Genomic DNA, 19,939 nt, shown 5'->3' on the forward strand with positions numbered 1-19,939 from the left:
CATGGATGCTTTAGCTGAGATTCCTACATTGCAGGGGGTTGAACTAGATGACCCTTGGGGTCCTTTCCAACTCTACAAGTCTATGATTCTATTCCTCTCCCCGCCTCCCAAATAATCTAACAACGTTTCAGATTTGCTCTGTAGATGGAGAAGAGGTTTTATTGGTGAGGTCATGGACACAGCTAATAATTTCCTCCCTGTTGCAAACTAAAGCATAATGAAAACTTGCAGAACCATTTTTAAGAGTTTGTCTCGGGACGGAAAAATATACATGCGTTTTGAGGCTTCTGTTTTTGAATGCGCCTCAGAAGTTGAACGTCTTCCGCTGTGTGTTTTTCCATTTTCTCAATTGAATTTGCAAACAGCCTTTTGTGCCTTGGTTTTCGAACGTTTTGGAACTCGAATGGTCTTCCAGAACAGATTATGTTCAAGAACTGAGGTACCACTGTACCAGTTATCTTTGAAGGGGACAAACCAATGATAAATGCTCCTGTGCATGCCTCATTGAAATGAGCAGGGACTGCTTTTGATCAGCTCCCATTCATTTCAATGGGGCTTGGATCGAAAAAGGTTTTGTTGGATTATGCCTTAAAATTGCAAGCAAAGGGCAGGGACAAAACAGCAGTGCAGAAAGGCAGGCAGAGAGAGAAATGCACGCACATCCATGAATTCTTCCAAACTCTGTAAGCATCTGAATCTCTTCCATGGTCTTACTGTTTCAGAAAGGTAAAGCCCTTAAATGACAAGAGACATGTGGTTGTTTCACCAGTAAAGCATTCAAGGTTTCAAAGACCCACATTAACCTGAGTGTGGCAGTTAGTTTCTAAGAGGCTCAAGCATGCCTGGAAGCCATATTTTTTTCTGATCAGTAAACCCTCCTCACCCCTGTCTACCCACCCCCCTTCCTAGACATTTAGAGTTGTGACTGAAATATATGCTGCAAATGCAGTGTTAGAAACTCAGATATATAAGCTAATCACCATCTATATATATATATATAAATGTAGAGGGTGCATGTTTGTTCCAACGTACCTTTCTCCACAACCGCTTACCCGATCATCCTCAAATTTGCCCACAACATCGGGAGCGCATGTGAGAGTGTCTCTATCCACTTACATTGTCCATAAACAAACCTAGGACAGGTAGAAACCTGGATTTGTATACAAAAAATTACCCGCTCCAGTGGACATCCAACAAACAGCATCCAACATACTGCCAAAATCCCGTCCACTACCCATCCACCAAACCAAACAAAATCAAGCATATACCCAAAATCCTGCCCACTGGCAAAATAACGGCCATTCTCCATCCACCCCACCACCCCGGGACACAGCCCACCCCGGAGAACAGACCTCTGCCAGGCACTAGGCCACCCCAATAGTAGCCCACTCCCCAAGGTACCCCTCCTGCCACGGAGGTACCTACCCCAGAGATCCCCCCACTCCCCAGAGATCCCCCCATAGGTCTCGGCCTTCACCATCCTACCCGATCCACAATCCGTGCCCTCCGCTCATATCTTGCCTGATCCATGATCCCGCCCTCCACGGAGATCTCCCCACTGAAATGAAACATCCCAGTGGGGCCTACAGGGGAGTCTGAAGGGGGACTCTGAGGACCCATTTCACAGGCTAAGCCACAGCAACATGTGGCAGGGCCAGCTAGTATATATATATATAAGCTAATCACCAAATGACACCTTAAACCAATGGTTTTCAACTAGTGTGCCATGGCACCCTGGGGTGTCTTAATGATGGTCGGTGGTGCTGCGGGCAACATTGACCTCTGTCCCTCTTCCCCTCCCTCCTCTGATGCCCTCTCACGTCTCTGCCTCCCAAAGGCTTGCAGTGCCTTGCACAGCTGTTTATTGCAGTAGCTGTCTGGAAGGCACCTCTGTCTGGGGTGTGGGGAGGGTTAGCTCAGAGACCAGGGATGGCAGCAGCAGCTGCCCAGAGGACTCTCAAGGAGAGGAGGCTGAGGGAACACTCCATAGGGGAAGCTGTTCAAAAAAGGGTGAGGGCCTGCTAGCTCTGCAGGCAAGGGGTGACATAACTGGGCTCCTGAGCCCCTCAGGGGTGTCGCAGGAAGAATGTAGTTGCTTAAGGGAGCCGTGGACTCAAAAAAGTTGAAAACCTCTGCCTTAAACCTAGGTTACAGTTGCCACAATGGAATGTCCAGGTGCCATTTTTTTGTAATGCTTGTAATGCTGTTTATTGTTGTTGCTTTTGTTGTTGTCATAGGGATTAATTTAAGAGTGGGGTGAACCATTTACTCCTTGGAGAAAAAAGGTGGTATATAAATGCAATAACTAAGCTCTTCTGCCTCCCTGCTTAAGAAAGCTGGAGAGGTCAGTCCAATGGAGATGTTAGTCACCAACCTTTCATTCATGGTCGCAATTTGACCAGTGCCAGTGGCAACACATGCCTGGTGCCTGGGGAATTTCAAACACTGTGCACATGTTCAGATGCACTCCAGCTACCTTTATTATTTCTTTACCTGCACTGAGCCTGAGTTCTGGTGTTGAAAGCACATTCTGGGATAGAACTGTAGTGGGATCTAGCTCAAATTAAGAACCCTCCTAAATGTTTTCTGGGCATGGATTAGGGTCATCTGGTTTTTTTGCAGGATGTCTGAGACTGCAAAGGAGCCTTCACTCAGAAGACTGTGTCTGGAGTGGATAAGGGATATTGACAAAATCTTCTTTAAATACCATTTCAAAATATATTCACAATGCGTTATCTGTCTGTGATTCACTTGAGATGCAAGCTGTTTCTATGAGTACGCCTAAAAAATTAAATCATTTTAGTCATTTTAGTCATTTAGTGCAACCTCGCCACCCCATGATGAACCCCTCAATTAATTGTTAATGGTGAAAACAGAAAGAATAATAATTATCCCCCCTTTTTCCTCAGAAGAGTTAATGAAATTGGCATTTGACAGGTAGGAGAGTTCATGGATTGCAGAGGCTGTCCAAGATAGGGAGGTATTGTCCAAAAACACATGCACAGTTTTAGACAGTTGGGTACAATGTGGTAAATGAGGCTGAAGTGGCAGAATCTGTTCTATGTACAGAGCAGGCTGCTGCTGCCACATACCAAGTGAGAAAGAGAAGCCCAGCTATCTTGTTGGTTCTACGGAATGCAGTGAAAACATTGCTTGCTTCTCTTCCTTGAGTAACAATAATTTGTTTACCTGCCCAAGGTAGGGTCAAACTGGACTACCATGCTAAGAGAATGAGGTTGTCTCCTTCCTCTTTCCACCTACAGTGCCTCTGTCTTTAGGCAAAAGGGCTGTCCACTTGCCCTGTTTTTTTCTACAGCTAGTAAGGGTGGAAGGGTAGTGTTGGAAGGGACAGGCAACCTGTAGAACTTTCATTCTCCTTTGCATTTTTCCATTATGGGCCATTATGGATACACTTTGGTGGAGTTCTTAGTCCGGGCATATAAAATCTAATTTATTTCTACTCTGTAAATTAATTAAAGGTAAAGGTAAAGGACCCTTGACAGTTAAGTCCAGTCGTGAATGATTCTGGGGTTGAGGCGCTCTTCTTGCTTTACTGGCCGAGGGAGCCGACATTTGTCCACAGACAGTTTTTCTGGGTCATGTGGCCAGCATGACTAAGCTGCTTCTGGCGAAACCAGAGCAGCACACGAAAACGCCGTTTACCTTCCCGCCGGAGCGGTACTGATTTATCTACTTGCACTTGATGTTTTTTCGAACTGCTAGGTTGGCAGGAGCTGGGACTGAGCAATGGGAGCTCACCCTGTTGCGGGGATTCGAACTGCCGACCTTCCGATTGGTAAGCCCAAGGCTCAGTGGTTTAGACCACAGCGCCACCTGCGTCCCGTAAATTAGTTAGAAACCTGCAAATTCAAAAACTTGCAATGTTTTTTAATACAGTATACGGTAATATAAGGCTGGATTCAACTAACTGGTTGTATTAGTGTTATGGAAACCTCACTTGGTCTAACATGCATAAGCCAGGTTACAGGCTGGGGTTCCATTTAGATCTCATATAACAGTTACACTGATTGCCAGTTCGTTTCTGAGCCCAATTCAAGGTGGGCATGTGACTGTTTTAAAGTCCTAAACAACTCAGACACCAAATGGCTGAAAGATTGCCTCCTTCCCTACAGACCCTCTCAGGTGTAAAGATCAGCAAAGGGGCTCCTCTTGGTAGTTCCTCTGCCCTCAGAAGTTTTGGAGTGGTGCTGACCTGGGAAACTGCATTCTCTGTGGCAGCCCCTAGATTCTGGTCCTCCCTCCCCACAGAAATGTGTTTGGCATCTTAATTACACAAGGGGTGAATGCCTAATATGCTCTTCTTACCCTGACTTTTGGCATTTGAGTTGCATATTTTTAGGGTCTATCCTTCTGTGATTATAAGTTGTTTTATACTGTTTTTAACAATGTGTTTTGATTTTGCAACCTGCCTTGGAACCTAGCATCTCACTTTCTGTGTAACCAACATAGTATAAACTCCATGGAATAAACTTAAATGTTAAGAAGAGCTACTTGTGAGTGTCACCTCTTGTGTATGAAGAATGTAATGTGCAAGTCATAAATCCATGGATTTGCTTTGACAATTTACATGAACTCTGAAGCTGATGTAAGATGGCCTAAGTTGCTGCAGCAAATATCTAAAAGTTGCAGGTACCTGTATACAGATTACATTGTTTATGTTGAAGATACTTCTTTCTTGAATGGAAAAAAGCAGCCTGAAATAATATCTGTACAGGTCAGTACCTAAAATTATCTCAGGCTTTATAACAGCCCCTAGAGGAAAGTATGGTCTTTAGCTTAAAGCAAGCAGTGTTTGGGCATCTGAATTCCTGGGTTCTGTTCCAAAACAAGAGAGCTGTGATACAGCTGGAGAGTTCTACACAAGTTGTGACCTACCAAGTTTATCAGCCACTGTTGGTAACTTGCCCGATGCTGGGTCTGCCCCCCCCCGGCTGTTCCAAGTGATCTGCAAAACCAGGAATTCTAATGAACTCCTGGAAATCTGCCATACTTGGTTGGTGGATTGTGTTTGATCTGTTACTTGAAATATAAGTATTTTGCAAAATCTGTGAATCTTGTCCCCCAATTTGAAGAAGACTGAGAAGAGAAGGGGATGTAAACATTTAATCTGTGTCAAACTTATTTTTTTCCATTGGGTGATAAGACGCAAGTTACTAACTTATCACTGTCACTCACACATGTCTGCTCTCGCTGTCTAGAAATCCTCACAGACAGGCAGGTGACACATTTGTTCTTTAACTTGTCTGTGTTCCTGACCTCAACCTTTCTCCTCTGTCATCTCCAGAAAGGTTTTGATTCCCCATGTGGTGATTTGCCACAGTTATTTGTCTACACTGGTGTGAGTGAAGCTTTTTGTTTGTTCGTATGAAACTCCTCCTACCCTAAGACACTGTACAAAATCTTTTCTCTAGATTCTTCTATCCAAGGTTATCTGCAAGAAGAAGAGCCTTAGCTGTCCATTCACATAGTCTTCACTTCCTAGAGAGGGTTGCTTGACTCCATAGTCAAGACATTCCTCTTCAGAAGAAATTTGGGCTGCCAGGAAATACTGCTTTATGCCTGTTGCTAAAGCGATCTTGTATTTCTGAGTTTCGATTTTTTTCTATCAATCGTTTTAATTATTACTGTAGCAGATCCCGCTACCGGCCGCAATTTAAAGAGAGTGCACCGACCTCACTGTACACCAATTACACGAAGTTTTTCAATTTACCACAGACGATCATAAGAGGGACTTGTGTGAGGGGAAACTTAATGATTTAGAGTCTCAGGCAGGAGTTGATCAAACAGGAAAAGTTTATTAAACAAAGAGAAGTTTGTGAAACAAAATGGGTCAGGAAATGTGTTCTTTCAAGTAGAACTTAACTTATTACTGAAACGAGGTAAAAAGATGTCACAGGCTTAAACGTAATACTATAGGCACAGCTCTTCTTAAACTTCAGATACTAAAAATCAGGTAGATGTTCAGGTTTCTAAAATATGTAATAAGATGCTTAAATCAGTTTCTGTTACTCAGCTATGACAGGTGGCTCCATGAAATATTTTTATTACGGCACAGCTTCCTTCACAGATTAATACCGTGCTTCATGACCAAGAGGCACTTTTCCTCACTTAACAATCCCACTCCTGGGGAATGCCAAAATAGTATAACAGACCCAGGGGATTACCTCCCCCCTTGTTACTGGCTTGGGAGTCTTCTGTACCTAGGAGGACTCTTCCCTCCTGGCTAGACTGAGACCCAGGGAGCCTGAATTCACACAGGTTCTACCTCTCCCGGCTCAGGCTCAGCCCTCCCAGGACACGCCTGTCTGTATACCTTTCCCAGACCCTCAACATGGTCTCCCTATCTAAGCTGTGAGGCTCTGTTCTGAGCCAGTTCTCCCTCAGTCAAAACCTAACCTACTCCCTATCTCACTGCCTAACTCTCATCTCAAATCCAGCCCTATCTAACTGTCTCCCTCAGAAACTGCCCCTTTTATTCTCCCTCCCAAAGTGCTTTCCTCCCCCTTCTGTGGCGAGCTGACTTCGTAGCCAATCAGAGAGAGGCTCCAGCCCTCTGGTGGAATTTCAAGGGGACTGCATCACCAGACTCTAGTCTGGCTCTGCTGTTCGTCACTTTGAACTTGCAGCGAAAGCTGTATAAAAACAGGGCAAGTAAATAAAGTCGTACCTTGAAAGTTGAATGGAATCCATTCCAGAAGTCCGTTTGACTTCCAAAACATTCGGAAAACAAAGCACAGCTTCTGATTGGCTGCAGAAAGCTCCTGCAGCCAATTGGAAGCTGTGGAAGCTCCGTCGGATGTTTGGCTTCCAAAAGTAGTTCACAAACCAGAACAGTCACTTCCAGGTTTGCAGTGTTTGGGAGCCAAAACGTCTGAGAACTAAGCTGTTCGAAAACCAAGGTACAATTGTAAAATAAGCACTGGAGGGAGGGAGAGAGAGAGAGAGAGAGACTGTTGTTCCTCTGAAGGATCTCAAAGGAAGGCATATTGGAATGTACACAGAATCCTATGATGCAAAAACCCCTAGCAAACCCCAGAAAAACAGTGTTTTTATAAGAATTTGTGGGTGCAGCAGGTATTATAGGTACCTACTGGTTTGGGGACACCAAAACTCAACCAGACCTATTTTCCTGAAAGCAGGCCAGCCAGTCCAGTGAGTATGAATTCAGTTCCACTCCCCCCCCCCCCCTCGGATGAAGTAGGATTTCCATGGACATACCGTGTATGGGGTGTTAGGGGAGGGGTAGTACTTCTGGTGGGGGACATGTGGTGCTCCTGAGGAAGTTTGCTCACTTTTGTCCTCACCCTGCACTCACCTGTGGCTCGGTGAAGCTGCCAGCACATGTCAGCGGCTACACCCCAGGAATGGCTTTGACTGGCCGGCTATACCAGGTGAGGGTAGCCAATGGGTCTCAAATTCTCATGAGTTAAAGACTTGCCCTGCATGTGATGAGCGGACAAGAGCAATAGTGGTCCAGTGGTCAAGAAGGCGGTTTCTGCACGTGCCATAGAGGGAAGTGAGGGGCAGATGGGGCTCATCAACCTGGGAAAGTAGTCCATCTAGGACAGGGGTCAGTAATTTTTTTCAGCAGGGGGCCGGTCCACTGTCCCTCAGACCTTGTGGGGGACCGGACTATTTTTTTAAAAAAAAAATGAACGAATTCCTAGGCCCCACAAATAAACCAGAGATGCATTTTAAATAAAAGGACACATTCTACTCATGTCAAAACATGCTGATTCCCAGACTGTCCGCGGGACGGATTTAGAAGATTATTGGGCTACAAACGGCCCCCGGGCCTTAGTTTGGTGACCCCTGATCTAGGAGAAGGAAAACTCTGATCCTAAACCTCTGCTGCCTTGCAGGACATCTTTGGAAGAAGAAATGGCTAAGGAACAAAGCCTCCACAAATCTGGAGTGGAGTCCCTAAGATGCATGGATGATGCCTTGTACGCCTCCTCCCGGCAACTCCTGCAGCTAAGCTGGTTCCAAATGTATTGCTCTGCTTTCTTTTGAACCACACCAGCATGGTCTTGTTGTCTGGGCAGCCCTGGGTCTCTATACACGCTACCCAGGCTTGTGCCTCAGGGATGACACTTTGTTGCTGCTGACGCAGTGGTTTGACTTCACTCCATTGTCTCTCAAGACAGACGGATATCAACAACTGTGCCATCTTGGTACATTCCACGGATAGGGGTGGGTGTGGGTTTTAAAGACTTATTGCTGCAGGTTATTGCTCACTGAACTTCTCTTGCAATTAGTGAGATCATGCTCAATAGATTATTTTAATAATCTGATTAAAAACAACCACACCACAGTCACTGTTGGTTCAACAGAAAAGATGGTACCAGAAGCCTGGAAACCTTAATAGTTACTGCTTAAGCAGGCAGAGCCCATTGTAAGGTGGAGTGGGGGTCTCTGCAAGGTGAGGATGAAGAACAGTTTTTACAAAAATGGGTTTGGAAAACTTTAAAGGTAAAGGGACCCCTAACCATTAGGTCCAGTCGTGACCGACTCTGGGGTTGCGCGCTCATCTCGCATTATTGGCCGAGGGAGCCGGCGTATAGCTTCCAGGTCATGTGGCCAGCATGACAAAGCCGCTTCTGGCAAACCAGAGCAGCACATGGAAACGCCATTTACCTTCCCGCTGTAGCGGTTCCTATTTATCTACTTGCATTTTGATGTGCTTTCGAACTGCTAGGTTGGCAGGAGCTGGGACCAAGCAACAGGAGCTCACCCCGTCACAGGGATTCGAACCGCCAACCTTCTGATCAGCAAGCCCTAGGCTCAGTGGTTTAACCACAGCGCCACCTGGGTCCCTTGGAAAACTTTACAGGGATATTAAATATTCTAGGGATTTGGTGACAGAAAGCCAGTGTGGTGTAGCCATTAGAGTGTTGGACTAAATTTTGGAAGTCCAGGGTTCAAATCCCCACTGCCACTCAACCTGGCCTATCTCACAGGGTTGTTGTAAGGATAAAATGGGGAAGAGGAGAACTATGTACTGCCACATTGAGCTCCTTGGAGGATACCAGTAGGTGGGATAAAAATCATATCCCTCCTCCTCCTCCTCCTCTCCCTAAGGCTGCTGCTGTACTGAGTTGGGTCTTATACCTGTGTGCCCCTAGGAAAGGATGTTGCCACCTGCAGTTGTTCCCTGAGATGCCCCAATTTTATGCCTTTGTCTATGGAGACATTCTAGGAACTGGGGCCCTGTTCTGCTGCTTCCCCAGACAGATGAAGCCATAGGCTGCTTACACATTTCTACTCTTATGATCTAATGAGCAGAAACTGCCACAGCTGTTTAATTGAGGCCTTAGATCCTTCCCCTCCCACACCTTGCAGGTAGACAAACACTGAAGGCCTTAACTGGCTTCTAAAGACACAACTTTTCATCCAATTGTTTGCTCAGATCACTCCCATGTTGTACCACAAGCCCCTGCATGAAACTGGAGAGTACCATATGGGAGAAGACATTAAAATCTGCCAGTTGGAATTAAGGCTCTGCTTTCACTTTTCTAAGAACTTCGTTTGGTTCCTGCAGTTGGGTTTTCAGAGTTTCATTTGCAGTTGATACGACAGTTAAAACAGTTTATAAAAATGTAGCGAAAGAAAGAGCAGAGAGTGAGAGGAGAAGAACCTGTCTCCCCACTTTAAATATATCGCCAGTGTGGACATTTTATGCAATGCTGTTCTGAGTGCTGCATAGATCATATCCACAGGGCTGAGGACAGGTTCCCTTTTCTATTGGCCTTTGAACAAGGCCTCATCCAGACAGTTGATTTGCATGCTTTTGGTCTGATGCTATTATGTTTTTCTAGAGTTTGGAGTGTCCCAAGGATAGAGAAGAAGGGCCTATCTGAAAGGAAGGGCCCAGTTCGATGTAGATGATGAGTGTGTATGTGTCTCCATGTACTGGTTTTACATCTAGAGCTGTTGCATGATTAATTAGGTCATCATGTGTTCCTGGTGTCCTCTTTGCTCAGGATTGGGATTGGCAATTACAATTCAACATGGTTCAGATGATGCTGCCCTATGGAAATCTACATATTGTGGGAAATGGTTTACCCATGGGACTTCTGGGAGAGACAAATGGTGATTCGGTTGTCTCTCTGTTAGCTGCAGTAGGCAGTAGATAATTACATGGTGATTGATAATAGTCAGACACATAGTCTGGCTATTAAACCACTCTGGAGATAATCCGCCCCATTCTGTTACATATGTTAAAAGTTTATATTTAATTCTAGGCTTTCCCCCCTGCTAGATAAATTTGGATAATACCTTTTGCCACTCTTGAAAACACTCTTGAAAACACTTCCGATTATCAATAATCGGAAGAGCTTGAAATAAAAATAACATCTTTGGCAATACATTCATCTTTATGACTGATATGTGGCCCATCAAAGATAATCTTAGCTTTGACCAAATATCCAAATTCCTTTTAATTTCATTCCATAGCTTTTCATAATTGTCTTTATAAAGATTCAAATGTCATATTTACTCCCAAGTACTTCACCTTTTTCATACACTTCAATCCAGTGACTTCTTCTAATAAATATATCTCCTGTATCGTTAAATTTTTCTCAATACAACACCTTTATTGGCATATATAAGACAATAAAACCATATAGACCATCCATATGTATTATAATTCTAAAACATACAATAAAGAGGGAATCCTCGGCAATCACTATTATACAGGCCAAACTACCCCAGATTTAACTTCAAAGATCCTGGTCAAAAATTGTACCATAACTAGTGAGATCAGGAGAGTCATCTCTCAGTAGAGACTGCACCACGTGTTGTTTATTGGCGGGGGGCCCAAGCCACAGAGAGGACATCGAAGGATCATCACGGAAGATGTTAAAAAGAGGGCAGTCCAAAATTATGTGATCCAAAGAGTCAGGTACATTCTGGCCACAGGTGTAGAGTCTGTTCTGGTAAGAGATGCCTCTGAGCCTTCCAGATAACACGGAGGACGAAAAGGCTTTCAAATGCATCTCATCTGGAAAAATGGTCACGCTTAATAAATGCTATAAATATGAATGACCATAAAACATTTTGGCAAATAACCTCTGGTCATCTAAACCATAACCTCCCTTCTACTGCACCTACAATCTCCCCCCAATCCTGGATTGATTCATCCTCCTCTCCACTTAATGATGATGAGCCTAACCCATAGCTGCCAAGTTATCCCTTTTTTTAAGGGATTTCCCCTTATGCTGAATAGGCTTCCTCGCGAGAAAAGGGAAAACTTGGCAGCTATGGCCTACCCCCCCCCCCAAGTATCCCAAATTGGCCTCCTGTAGATACCGATGAAATCATGGAATTGACTGAATAATTGAAACCTGGTAAGGCCCCTGGTCCCAGTGGGATCCCTGCTGAGATCCTGAAAAAGTATGCTGATTGGTGGGCTCCACCACTTGCCATTCTCTTTACGCTTATAACCCAAAAGGGAACATTACCGAAATCATGGCTGACTTCTATAATAATACCAATCTACAAAAAGGCGATCCAGAGCAGCCATGCAACTACCGCCCTATTAGTCTCCTATCTACTATAAGCAAACTTTATTCAAAACACCTAGAGCGTTCCTTATTAGACTGGATTAAAAAGAATAGAATTATCGGTCCTGAACAGATTGGCTTTACAAAACAGAAATCGACCATAGACCACTGCTTATTATTGGCATCTCTAGCAGAAAAATATATGAAATCTGATAGGGGGAAGCTTTACGTGGCTTTTATCGATCTGAAGTGTGCCTTTGATTCAATTCCCAGAGGGCTGTTATGGGATAAATTGAAAGCTACTGGGATAGAACCTCGTCTACTTTTTCTGATTAAAATGTTGCACACTAACACTATGTGTCAGGTGAACTTCTCACCTGAGGGCCATTTATCACCTAGTCTCATGACCACTAAAGGGGTTAAACAAGGCTTTATCCTTGCCCTGCATTTATTTAATTATTTTTAAACGACATGAATCAACAACTACTTGCTGTAAATGGCCACCCCCCTAGGTTGGGTTCCAAAGCAATCTCCCCACCCTCTTATATGCGGATGATACCGTTATCCTCTCCTATACCAGAGTTGGGCTGCAAAGATACCTAAGAGCATTCTCTAATTACTGCCAAGTAATCTAACAATTAATTATTCCAAATCAAAGATTCTGGTATTCTCTAAAAGTTGGCATTCATCCAATTGGCACATGGGAAATCAAAAAATTGAACAAGTAAAAAAAAACACTGTTGAAGCAGAGCATATGTTATTGTCCACCATTCCCAGCGTGCACGAGCGGAAGACCGACTTCACTTGAATTTTGGCGTGACTCATAAATTACACAATCCATTTAAAAATCACAATATATTTTGGGTCTCTAGTAAAAGCAATTATTTGTATCATGTTGGTTCCCACTGGTTCTTGGGGCCAACTTAGCAATGGATGTACCTTAGAACTGCACTCACTTGTCTGTCTTCTTTCTCTGTTACAGGTCAAGTGAAAACGAGCTGCGAATAGAGGACATAGCTCAGACAATCTGCCCTGAAGGTAGGTCTTCCCTGGATGTTTCTGTTCTGGCAATCTAAAGCTGGTCAGAAAATGGTGCTGGGAATGGGGTGTGCAACTCCATAGCATAAAAGGGAAAGGTAAAAAGTAAAGGACCTCTGGACGGTTAAGTCCAGTCAAAGGGTGCGGTGGGGTGCGGCACTCATCTCGCTTCAGGCCGAGGGAGCTGGCATTTGTCCATAGACAACTTTCCAGGTCATGACTAAACTGCTTCTGGTGCAACGGGACACACTGACAGAAACCAGAGTGCACAGAAACACTGTTTACCTTCCCGCCACAGCTGTACCTATTTATCTACTTCCACTGGTGTGCTTTCGAACTGCTAGGTTGCCAGGAGCTGGGACAGAGCAACAGGAGCTCACCCCACCACACGGATTCAAACTGCTGATCAGTAATCCCAAGAGGCTCAGTGGTTTAGACCACAGGATATATAAAATTGCCTTGTACTGAGTCACACTATTAGTTCATCTAACCCAGTGCTGTCTACTCTGATTGGAAGCAGGTCCTTTCCCTTTCTTCTATCTAATGTCTTTTTAACTGGAGATGCCTGACCTGGGATCTTATGCAGTGAAGGCATGTGAGCTAAGGCCCCTGCCCATAAGAGAAGGAGATGGATGTGATCAGGTGAAGCACCGTTATCTTGCTGCTTCTCCAGTTCATATTGTATCCTCTTGAAGCCACAGGTGACACACAGGCCAGACCCAGGTATCCCTCTCATTCATTATCCTGTTTGTAATCATTGTCCATTCAGATACCACAGGGGCATTCCCAAGCAGGGCTTGATGGAGGTTACTCTTTTGACCATCATTACCTGTAGCCACCAGTGAGCCTGTCCTGCTTGTAATTATTTTTAATGCTGTGGATAATCAGTATAATTCAACTACGTTTAACTCTGAGTAGACTGAGTAAGTTAATGGACCTAACTTACTCATGCTCATTAATCTCAGTGGTTCTGCTCTGAGTTTAATACCACCCAATATTACTCTGGTTTCTCTTCGGATCATATAAATATTCTGAAGTGGTCAGTCCTGCAGGTTAATTACTTAATTACCTGTCATATGAAAATATTTCCTTTCCATGCAAACACGTTCAGTTCTCCTCAGTTACTTTAATGTTATTGTGTGGTTCCCCGCCCTCCTTTACTCACTCCAACCTGACTTCTCCGTGGTGGGGGTTATGCATTTATCAACCCACTTTGGGATATTTAAAGCACTTTGCATTGTCAGAGTTGCTGATATTGGATATCAAAATAAAATAAAATAAAATAAAATAAAATAGAACACTTCATATATGCTGTCTTGGAACAAAAATCCCACAAGGTGTGCCAGTATTAGGGTTCCATAGAGCTGAACTGTATTTTATACTTGGCATGGGGCAGCTGCCAAAAATGGCAACCCTGTGTCAGTGGTCTCCATAAAGCACAGGATAGTGTCTTGACATCATCATTTCAATTCATTGGCTGCCCCAGTAGGGGTGGGAAAACACATGATGTTATCACAAGAATTCATAATATCATAGAATTGTGGAGTTTGAAGGGACCCTGAGGGTCATCACGTCCAACCCTCTGCTATGCAGGAATCTCAACTAAAACATCTATAACAGATGACCATCCAATCTCTGCTTAAAAAGGAAGGAGAGTCCACAACCTCCTGAGGAAGTCTGTTCCACTGCTGAACAGCTCTTACTTCATGTAGAGAAATTCATGCAGAGGTACTGCTGGAGATGTCTAGAGTCTCCTGTGCTGAGACTAAGATACTTAGCAGTTTGAGCCTACTTAAAAAGCTCAGAGCTGAATTTGGGATCTTTGTGGGAGCCACTACTCTATGCTAATTCCCAAGGAATCAAATGCTTAATATACATGAGATATATTCATTGTACAGTACTGTACATCCAAACAGACATATATGACATTAGCAGCTTTTTATCTGAACTCCATGTGATCCTTTAAATTTCTGGTTTGTGTATTCTGTCTCATTAAAGAACAATTTTTAATCCTTCATTCACTGTTGGCTGTGGCTCTCAAACATCTTATTACTACACTAGCCCTGTGGGCATGGATGGGACTACTCTGAATTGAGTGCCTGGAGGCTAGTAGCTATGATATAGTATCTGACTGGACAACCTCTGGGAAACACATCAGGTTTCCTATCTCTAGGCTCGCGCGTGGAGAGAAGTAATGACTCTACTTCCTCTGATTTTGCGTTATGCCATGCCCTTTGTGGCAGCCATGTTGTGTTATGCCACACCCCTGTGGCAGCCATTTTGTGAGCAGTGCCCATTGCATTTTTCTCATTGGACTAAAAAGGACAGCAGTCCCCTATTTAAATGTTTTACTTATGAAAAATGTTTTATTTCATTTTTTTATATGCATTTGTGTTCAAAGACCTTCTGGTATGGTACAAATTTAAAAAATCTACACCATGAAATAAATAGGAATGAGATTCTAGTGCAGTCTGTTAATCAGATTATTGCCCAGCCCATTAATTGCATCTGTGCAAGGCCCATTGAACCAATTTATCTATTTGAAGAATTTATAAACTGCTCACTATTTTAAAATATCATGGCAGTGTACAATAAATTATTAAATACAAAGTTCAGACAATAAGGATACATTCAAACCAGCATGAGTAATTTCATAGACTCATAGAGTTGGAAGAGACCACAAGGGCCATCCAGTCCAACCCCCTGCCAAGCAGGAAACACCATAAAATCATTCCAGATATATGGCTGTCAAGCCTCCGCTTAAAGGCCTCCAAAGAAGGAGACTCCACCACACTCCTTGGCAGCAAATTCCACTGCCGAACAGCTCTTACTGTCAGGAAGTTCTTCCTAATGTTTAGGTGGAATCTTCTTTCCAATTTCCAACAATGCTGCTCTAAAAAAACCAGGTTGAATAAAAATGACTTAAAAGAATAAGTGGCTGGCACTGCCCTCATTTCCAGGGGGAGCTTAGTCCAAAGTTTTGCTGCTACCACAGCAAAAGATCTGCCTCAGGTACTTGTTAAACCAAATTTTGGGGTGTGTTGCACCCACAATATGACCTGTGGGGTATGAGCAGGATGACATAGAATGATGTGGGGGTTGTACACATAGCTGTCAAGTTTTCTCTTTTCTCGCGAGGAAGCCTATTCAGCATAAGGGAATTTCCCTTAAAAAAGGGAGAACTTGACAGCTATGGTCGCACAGCAGCAGCACTTGGTGGATTACACCAAAGACTCTGCTCTTGAGAAAGGCAAGTTCTGTGAGAAGAAACACCAAATATTGGGACCTGAAAAGGGCAGGCCCTGCATTCTCTCAGGAGCTTGTAGACTGAATTATTGAAAATAGGTCATAACATTGTAAGCTGTATAATCATTGCCAGGGTGGTGGCTCATCCCCTGCCCTCCAAGCTGCTGCTGCTCTTGCTTGTTTTCAGTTTTCAGTTTTCATTTTAATAGAGCTGTTCTGCCCTAGAGCAGTTCTAAGAATAAGAGCAGTTAAAAAAATTTAAAATTCCACCCTTCCTTCTTTCATTTTGGCTGATGGAAACAAAATCAGAGTAAGAGGTGTGGCAGTATATGGCACCCTGTGAAACATACACACAAAAAGCCACCACCTGGTTGCAAAATGCGCTTTAGCTGGGTAACATGCAGTTTTATATTGGATTTACTTCCCTTATCTGATTAGCCTGATGTTGGGAAAATCTAAATTTAATGAGGAAAATGTGGGGCTTGCCAGTTGGATGAGGAAGATATCACATGGAACACACACACACACACACACACACACACACACACACACACACACACACACGTAGCTTCAGATCCATATTAAACTCCTGTGTGGATGAGCCCTAAAATAGCTACCCCTCTGTAAATTGTTATACTTTTAAGTATGTCTTTGGAACCAAAAGGGCCAGAATCTTGTGGGTTTTAAAAATATATAAATATAAAAGATAAGATTGTCAAGAAACTGAACTCTGTGCCCAGGAGCAAATTCTATGCTCCCATAAGTGTAGAAGTACCCAGATGGTGCCCAGCAGTTCTGAGCTGTGAGTTGCACACATTACTGAAAAATGTTTCCTTTCCTCTCCTCTCCTCTCCTCTCCTCTCCTCTCCTCTCCTCTCCTCTCCTCTCCTCTCCTCTCCTCTCCTCTCCTCTCCTCTCTGCAGAAAAGAAAACTGATAGAGGCTTGGCCAGTGAATCCCTAAACCTTCCTGTTCTGCAGCCCCCACTCTCAATGACACAGGTAAGGAGTCACAAATCACTTTGGAGAGCCAATGCTCAAGTGCAGGGGTGGGGGGGACCTGTGGCCCTCCCTCCAGATGTTGTTGCTGGACTTCAGTTCCCATTAGTCCCAGCCAGCCTGGCTAAAGGACAGAGATTGTGGAATTTGTGGTCAGGCTACATATTGATGGCTGCAGGTTCCCCCTCCCTGTTCTAGCATTGTGCTGAGCCTTTGAGGCGCTTCCTGGGGAAGAGTGCCCCTTTCCGCTCCCTCCGCTTGATTAAATATTGTGTCCAGTTATTCAGATTCATTTACAGTTTGCTCTGTCCAAACTTACCTGCCAAGATAAGAAACAAGCTCCACGACTTATTCATCACTGCAACAGGGTTGTGAATGGAAACCAGTAAATGCAGTAGTACAGTGGCACCTTGGTTTTCAAATGTAATCTGTTCCGGAAGCCTCAAAATGGAAATCTCAATACGGAAAACTCAGTATGAAAGCCGCATTTCTGGTTCAACTTCCGAGGCACGTTCGAAAGCTGAAGCATTTACTTACAGGTTTACGGCATTCGAGTTCCGAAACGTTCGTCAATGGAGACATTCAAAAACTGAGGTACCACTGTACTTAAATACTAACAAAAAATTAAAAAAAATTGCTTCCAGTAACACCTTAGAGACCAACTAAGTTTGTCATAGGTATGAGCTTTCATGTGCATGCACACTTCTTCAGCTCATACCTATGACAAACTTAGTTGGTCTCTAAGGTGCTACTGGAAGCAATTTTTTTATTTAAATTTTTTTTTACTATGTCAGACCAACACGGCTACCTACCTGTAACTTAAATACTAAATTCAATATACAGTATGCTTCTTTATAACCAATGTTATAAAGAAGTTGTGGCTGAAGGCAGATGAAAGAATTTGGAAGAGTACACCGTGTGGTCTTGTCCTGGTGGAAACAGGCTAGTTTGTAGCAGGTTTGTAGCAGTAGTGCAGTTTGGCTAGCTCTTACCTGTATAATGTTTCTAAGAACCTGCTTCTCCAGATACAGTGCTTAGTTCTTAAAGCTATCACCTGCCTTGTAACAGTTACTGTTCCACTCAGGCCATGTTGATGCTATCTTTCTATTTTGACAGGGCTAACATATCCAGTTAAGAATTTTTGATGTCCTCATTGGAATCCAAACCTTCCTTTTGCATAATGTAATATTTTATTTATATACCTATTTCTTACCTCACATTTTATCTTATCTTATAATTTGTTTGTTTGAAAGTTTCATATCCTACCTTTCAATCAAATGACCCACAAAACAGCTTATAACACACTAGCTGACCCGGCCACGCGTTGCTGTGGGTCTTTCCTGTGATCCCCACCCCACGCTGTCCCGATCCATGACATATATTGCCCCTCCTCCCTCCACCTCGGCTCATCCCTGTGTTTTGGTAGGATATCCTTTCATCTGTTGTCCTTGGGGAGTGTTGGCCCCTCCCCCATGTATCTCCATACCTTGGCCCCCACCCTTGGAGAAGGAACTGTTAGGTTCTGGGTTTTATTTCCCAGTATGCACTTCTGTCTGAGGCCTCTGTTGTCCCTGGGGAGTCTTGGCCCCTACCCCCGGTATCTTCCTACATTGGCCCCCACCCTTGACGAAGGAAATGTCAGTTTCTGGGTTGCATTTCCCAGTATTTACTTTTGTCTGAGTCCTCTGTTGTCCCGTCCCCCCTGTATCTTCATACATTGTCCCCTGCGCACGGATCGTGAACATTTCTGTATATTTAGATTAAGGATGGGGGGTGATGACGTGTCCTGGGACGTAGAGAACTACTTTAAAAATCCCGATAGTTTAGATTCCTACAACATGTTATACGTAGGGGTGCCTCTGAAGACTGTACAGAAACGTGCAGAATTTGGTGGTCACGTAGCTCACTGGGGCAAGATGGTTTGAGCATATTACACTGATCCTGGCCCAAGTGCACTGGTTGTTAATTTCCATAGTTTCCGGGCCCAATTCAAAGGGCTGGTTTTCCAGCAGCTCTGGATCACAGTACCTCAAGGACTGCCTCTCCCCCATCAACTGAGGCCCTTCTTTGTGTGCCCCCTCCATGAGAGGTCTGGAGGGTGGCAACACAAAAATGGGCCTTTTCTGTGGTGGCTTCTTGTTTGCAGAATGCTTTCTCCAGGGAGGCTCATCTGGCGCTTTCACTGCATATCTTTAGGTCCCAGGCAAAAACATTTTTCTATAAATATAGGCTTTTGGTTGATTAAACATTCTATGGCCTTTTAAATTTGATTGTGAGAGAGGGTTTATTGGTTTGTTCATGCTTTTGTTGTATTTTGTGTTCTAATTTTGTATTTTTATGTTGTGAACCACACTGTGATCTTTGGATGAATGGCAGTATACAAATTTTAATAATAACAACAACAGCCACAACAACAACATAATTACTGCCACTCTGGGTTCCTTCTGGAAGAAGGTTAGGATGCAAATTTAATTAATAAATAAATGCAATAATAACTCAAAGAGGGCTTTTTTTTTACAGTCAAGCAGTGTATAAATTTTATGAAATTGATAATACATAAATGATAATTTAGTAACAAGTTAATTAATTAGAAAGATAGCCTCCTTAAAAAACAACTTGTCCATTTGCATTAGATACAAACTGGGAGGAAAATGTGGCAAGATCCAGGAGCTACCAAGTCCCAAGTGCTGGCAAAGTCCAGGCTCCCCGGTTGGAGAAGCAGTAAGGAACCCAGAACAGAGGGAGCAGCAAGTAGGCCACAGAAGGTGTATATGGGGGTGGCCTGGTAGCTGGCCTCAGTGATGAGCTGCACATGTGAGAGAATGTGTGGAGTGGCATGAGGTGACTCTGCAACTCACCTGAGCCCAGGAACAGGAGGATTCTGGTCTGGTGCAAGTGTCCCTCTGAGTGAGCAGCTGTGGTGGCATAGGTAGTGCCTATGTTCATGAAACATTTTGCCAAGCAAATGTACTCGTGGAGTCCCTAGCCCTGGAACTATTTGAGATTTGATTAATATCTGTTGGAACAATTGGTCTGGAGTTGAAATGGAGGGTAGACAAGGTGGCTATTTTTCATTTTCTGGTCTGCAACTGCTTGCATAAAGTGTTCTATCAACGCTGCAAAGTATAATAAA

The 19,939-nt window shown here is 43.7% G+C and overlaps 1 protein-coding gene across 1 annotated transcript in view; it reads left to right on the forward strand.

Annotated features, from left to right (window-relative positions):
• Positions 1-19,939, forward strand: part of PPP1R3F (protein phosphatase 1 regulatory subunit 3F) — a 34,243-nt gene that overhangs the window by 7,060 nt on the left and 7,244 nt on the right. Inside the window, exons 2-3 of the mRNA XM_035141043.2 lie at positions 12,508-12,563; positions 16,733-16,809. Of these exons, the coding sequence (XP_034996934.2) occupies positions 12,508-12,563; positions 16,733-16,809 (133 nt within the window). The remainder of the gene's footprint in view (positions 1-12,507; positions 12,564-16,732; positions 16,810-19,939) is intronic.

This window comes from Zootoca vivipara, chromosome 16 (genome assembly GCF_963506605.1).
Source record: "Zootoca vivipara chromosome 16, rZooViv1.1, whole genome shotgun sequence".
In the NCBI taxonomy this organism is placed as follows: Eukaryota; Metazoa; Chordata; class Lepidosauria; order Squamata; family Lacertidae; genus Zootoca; species Zootoca vivipara.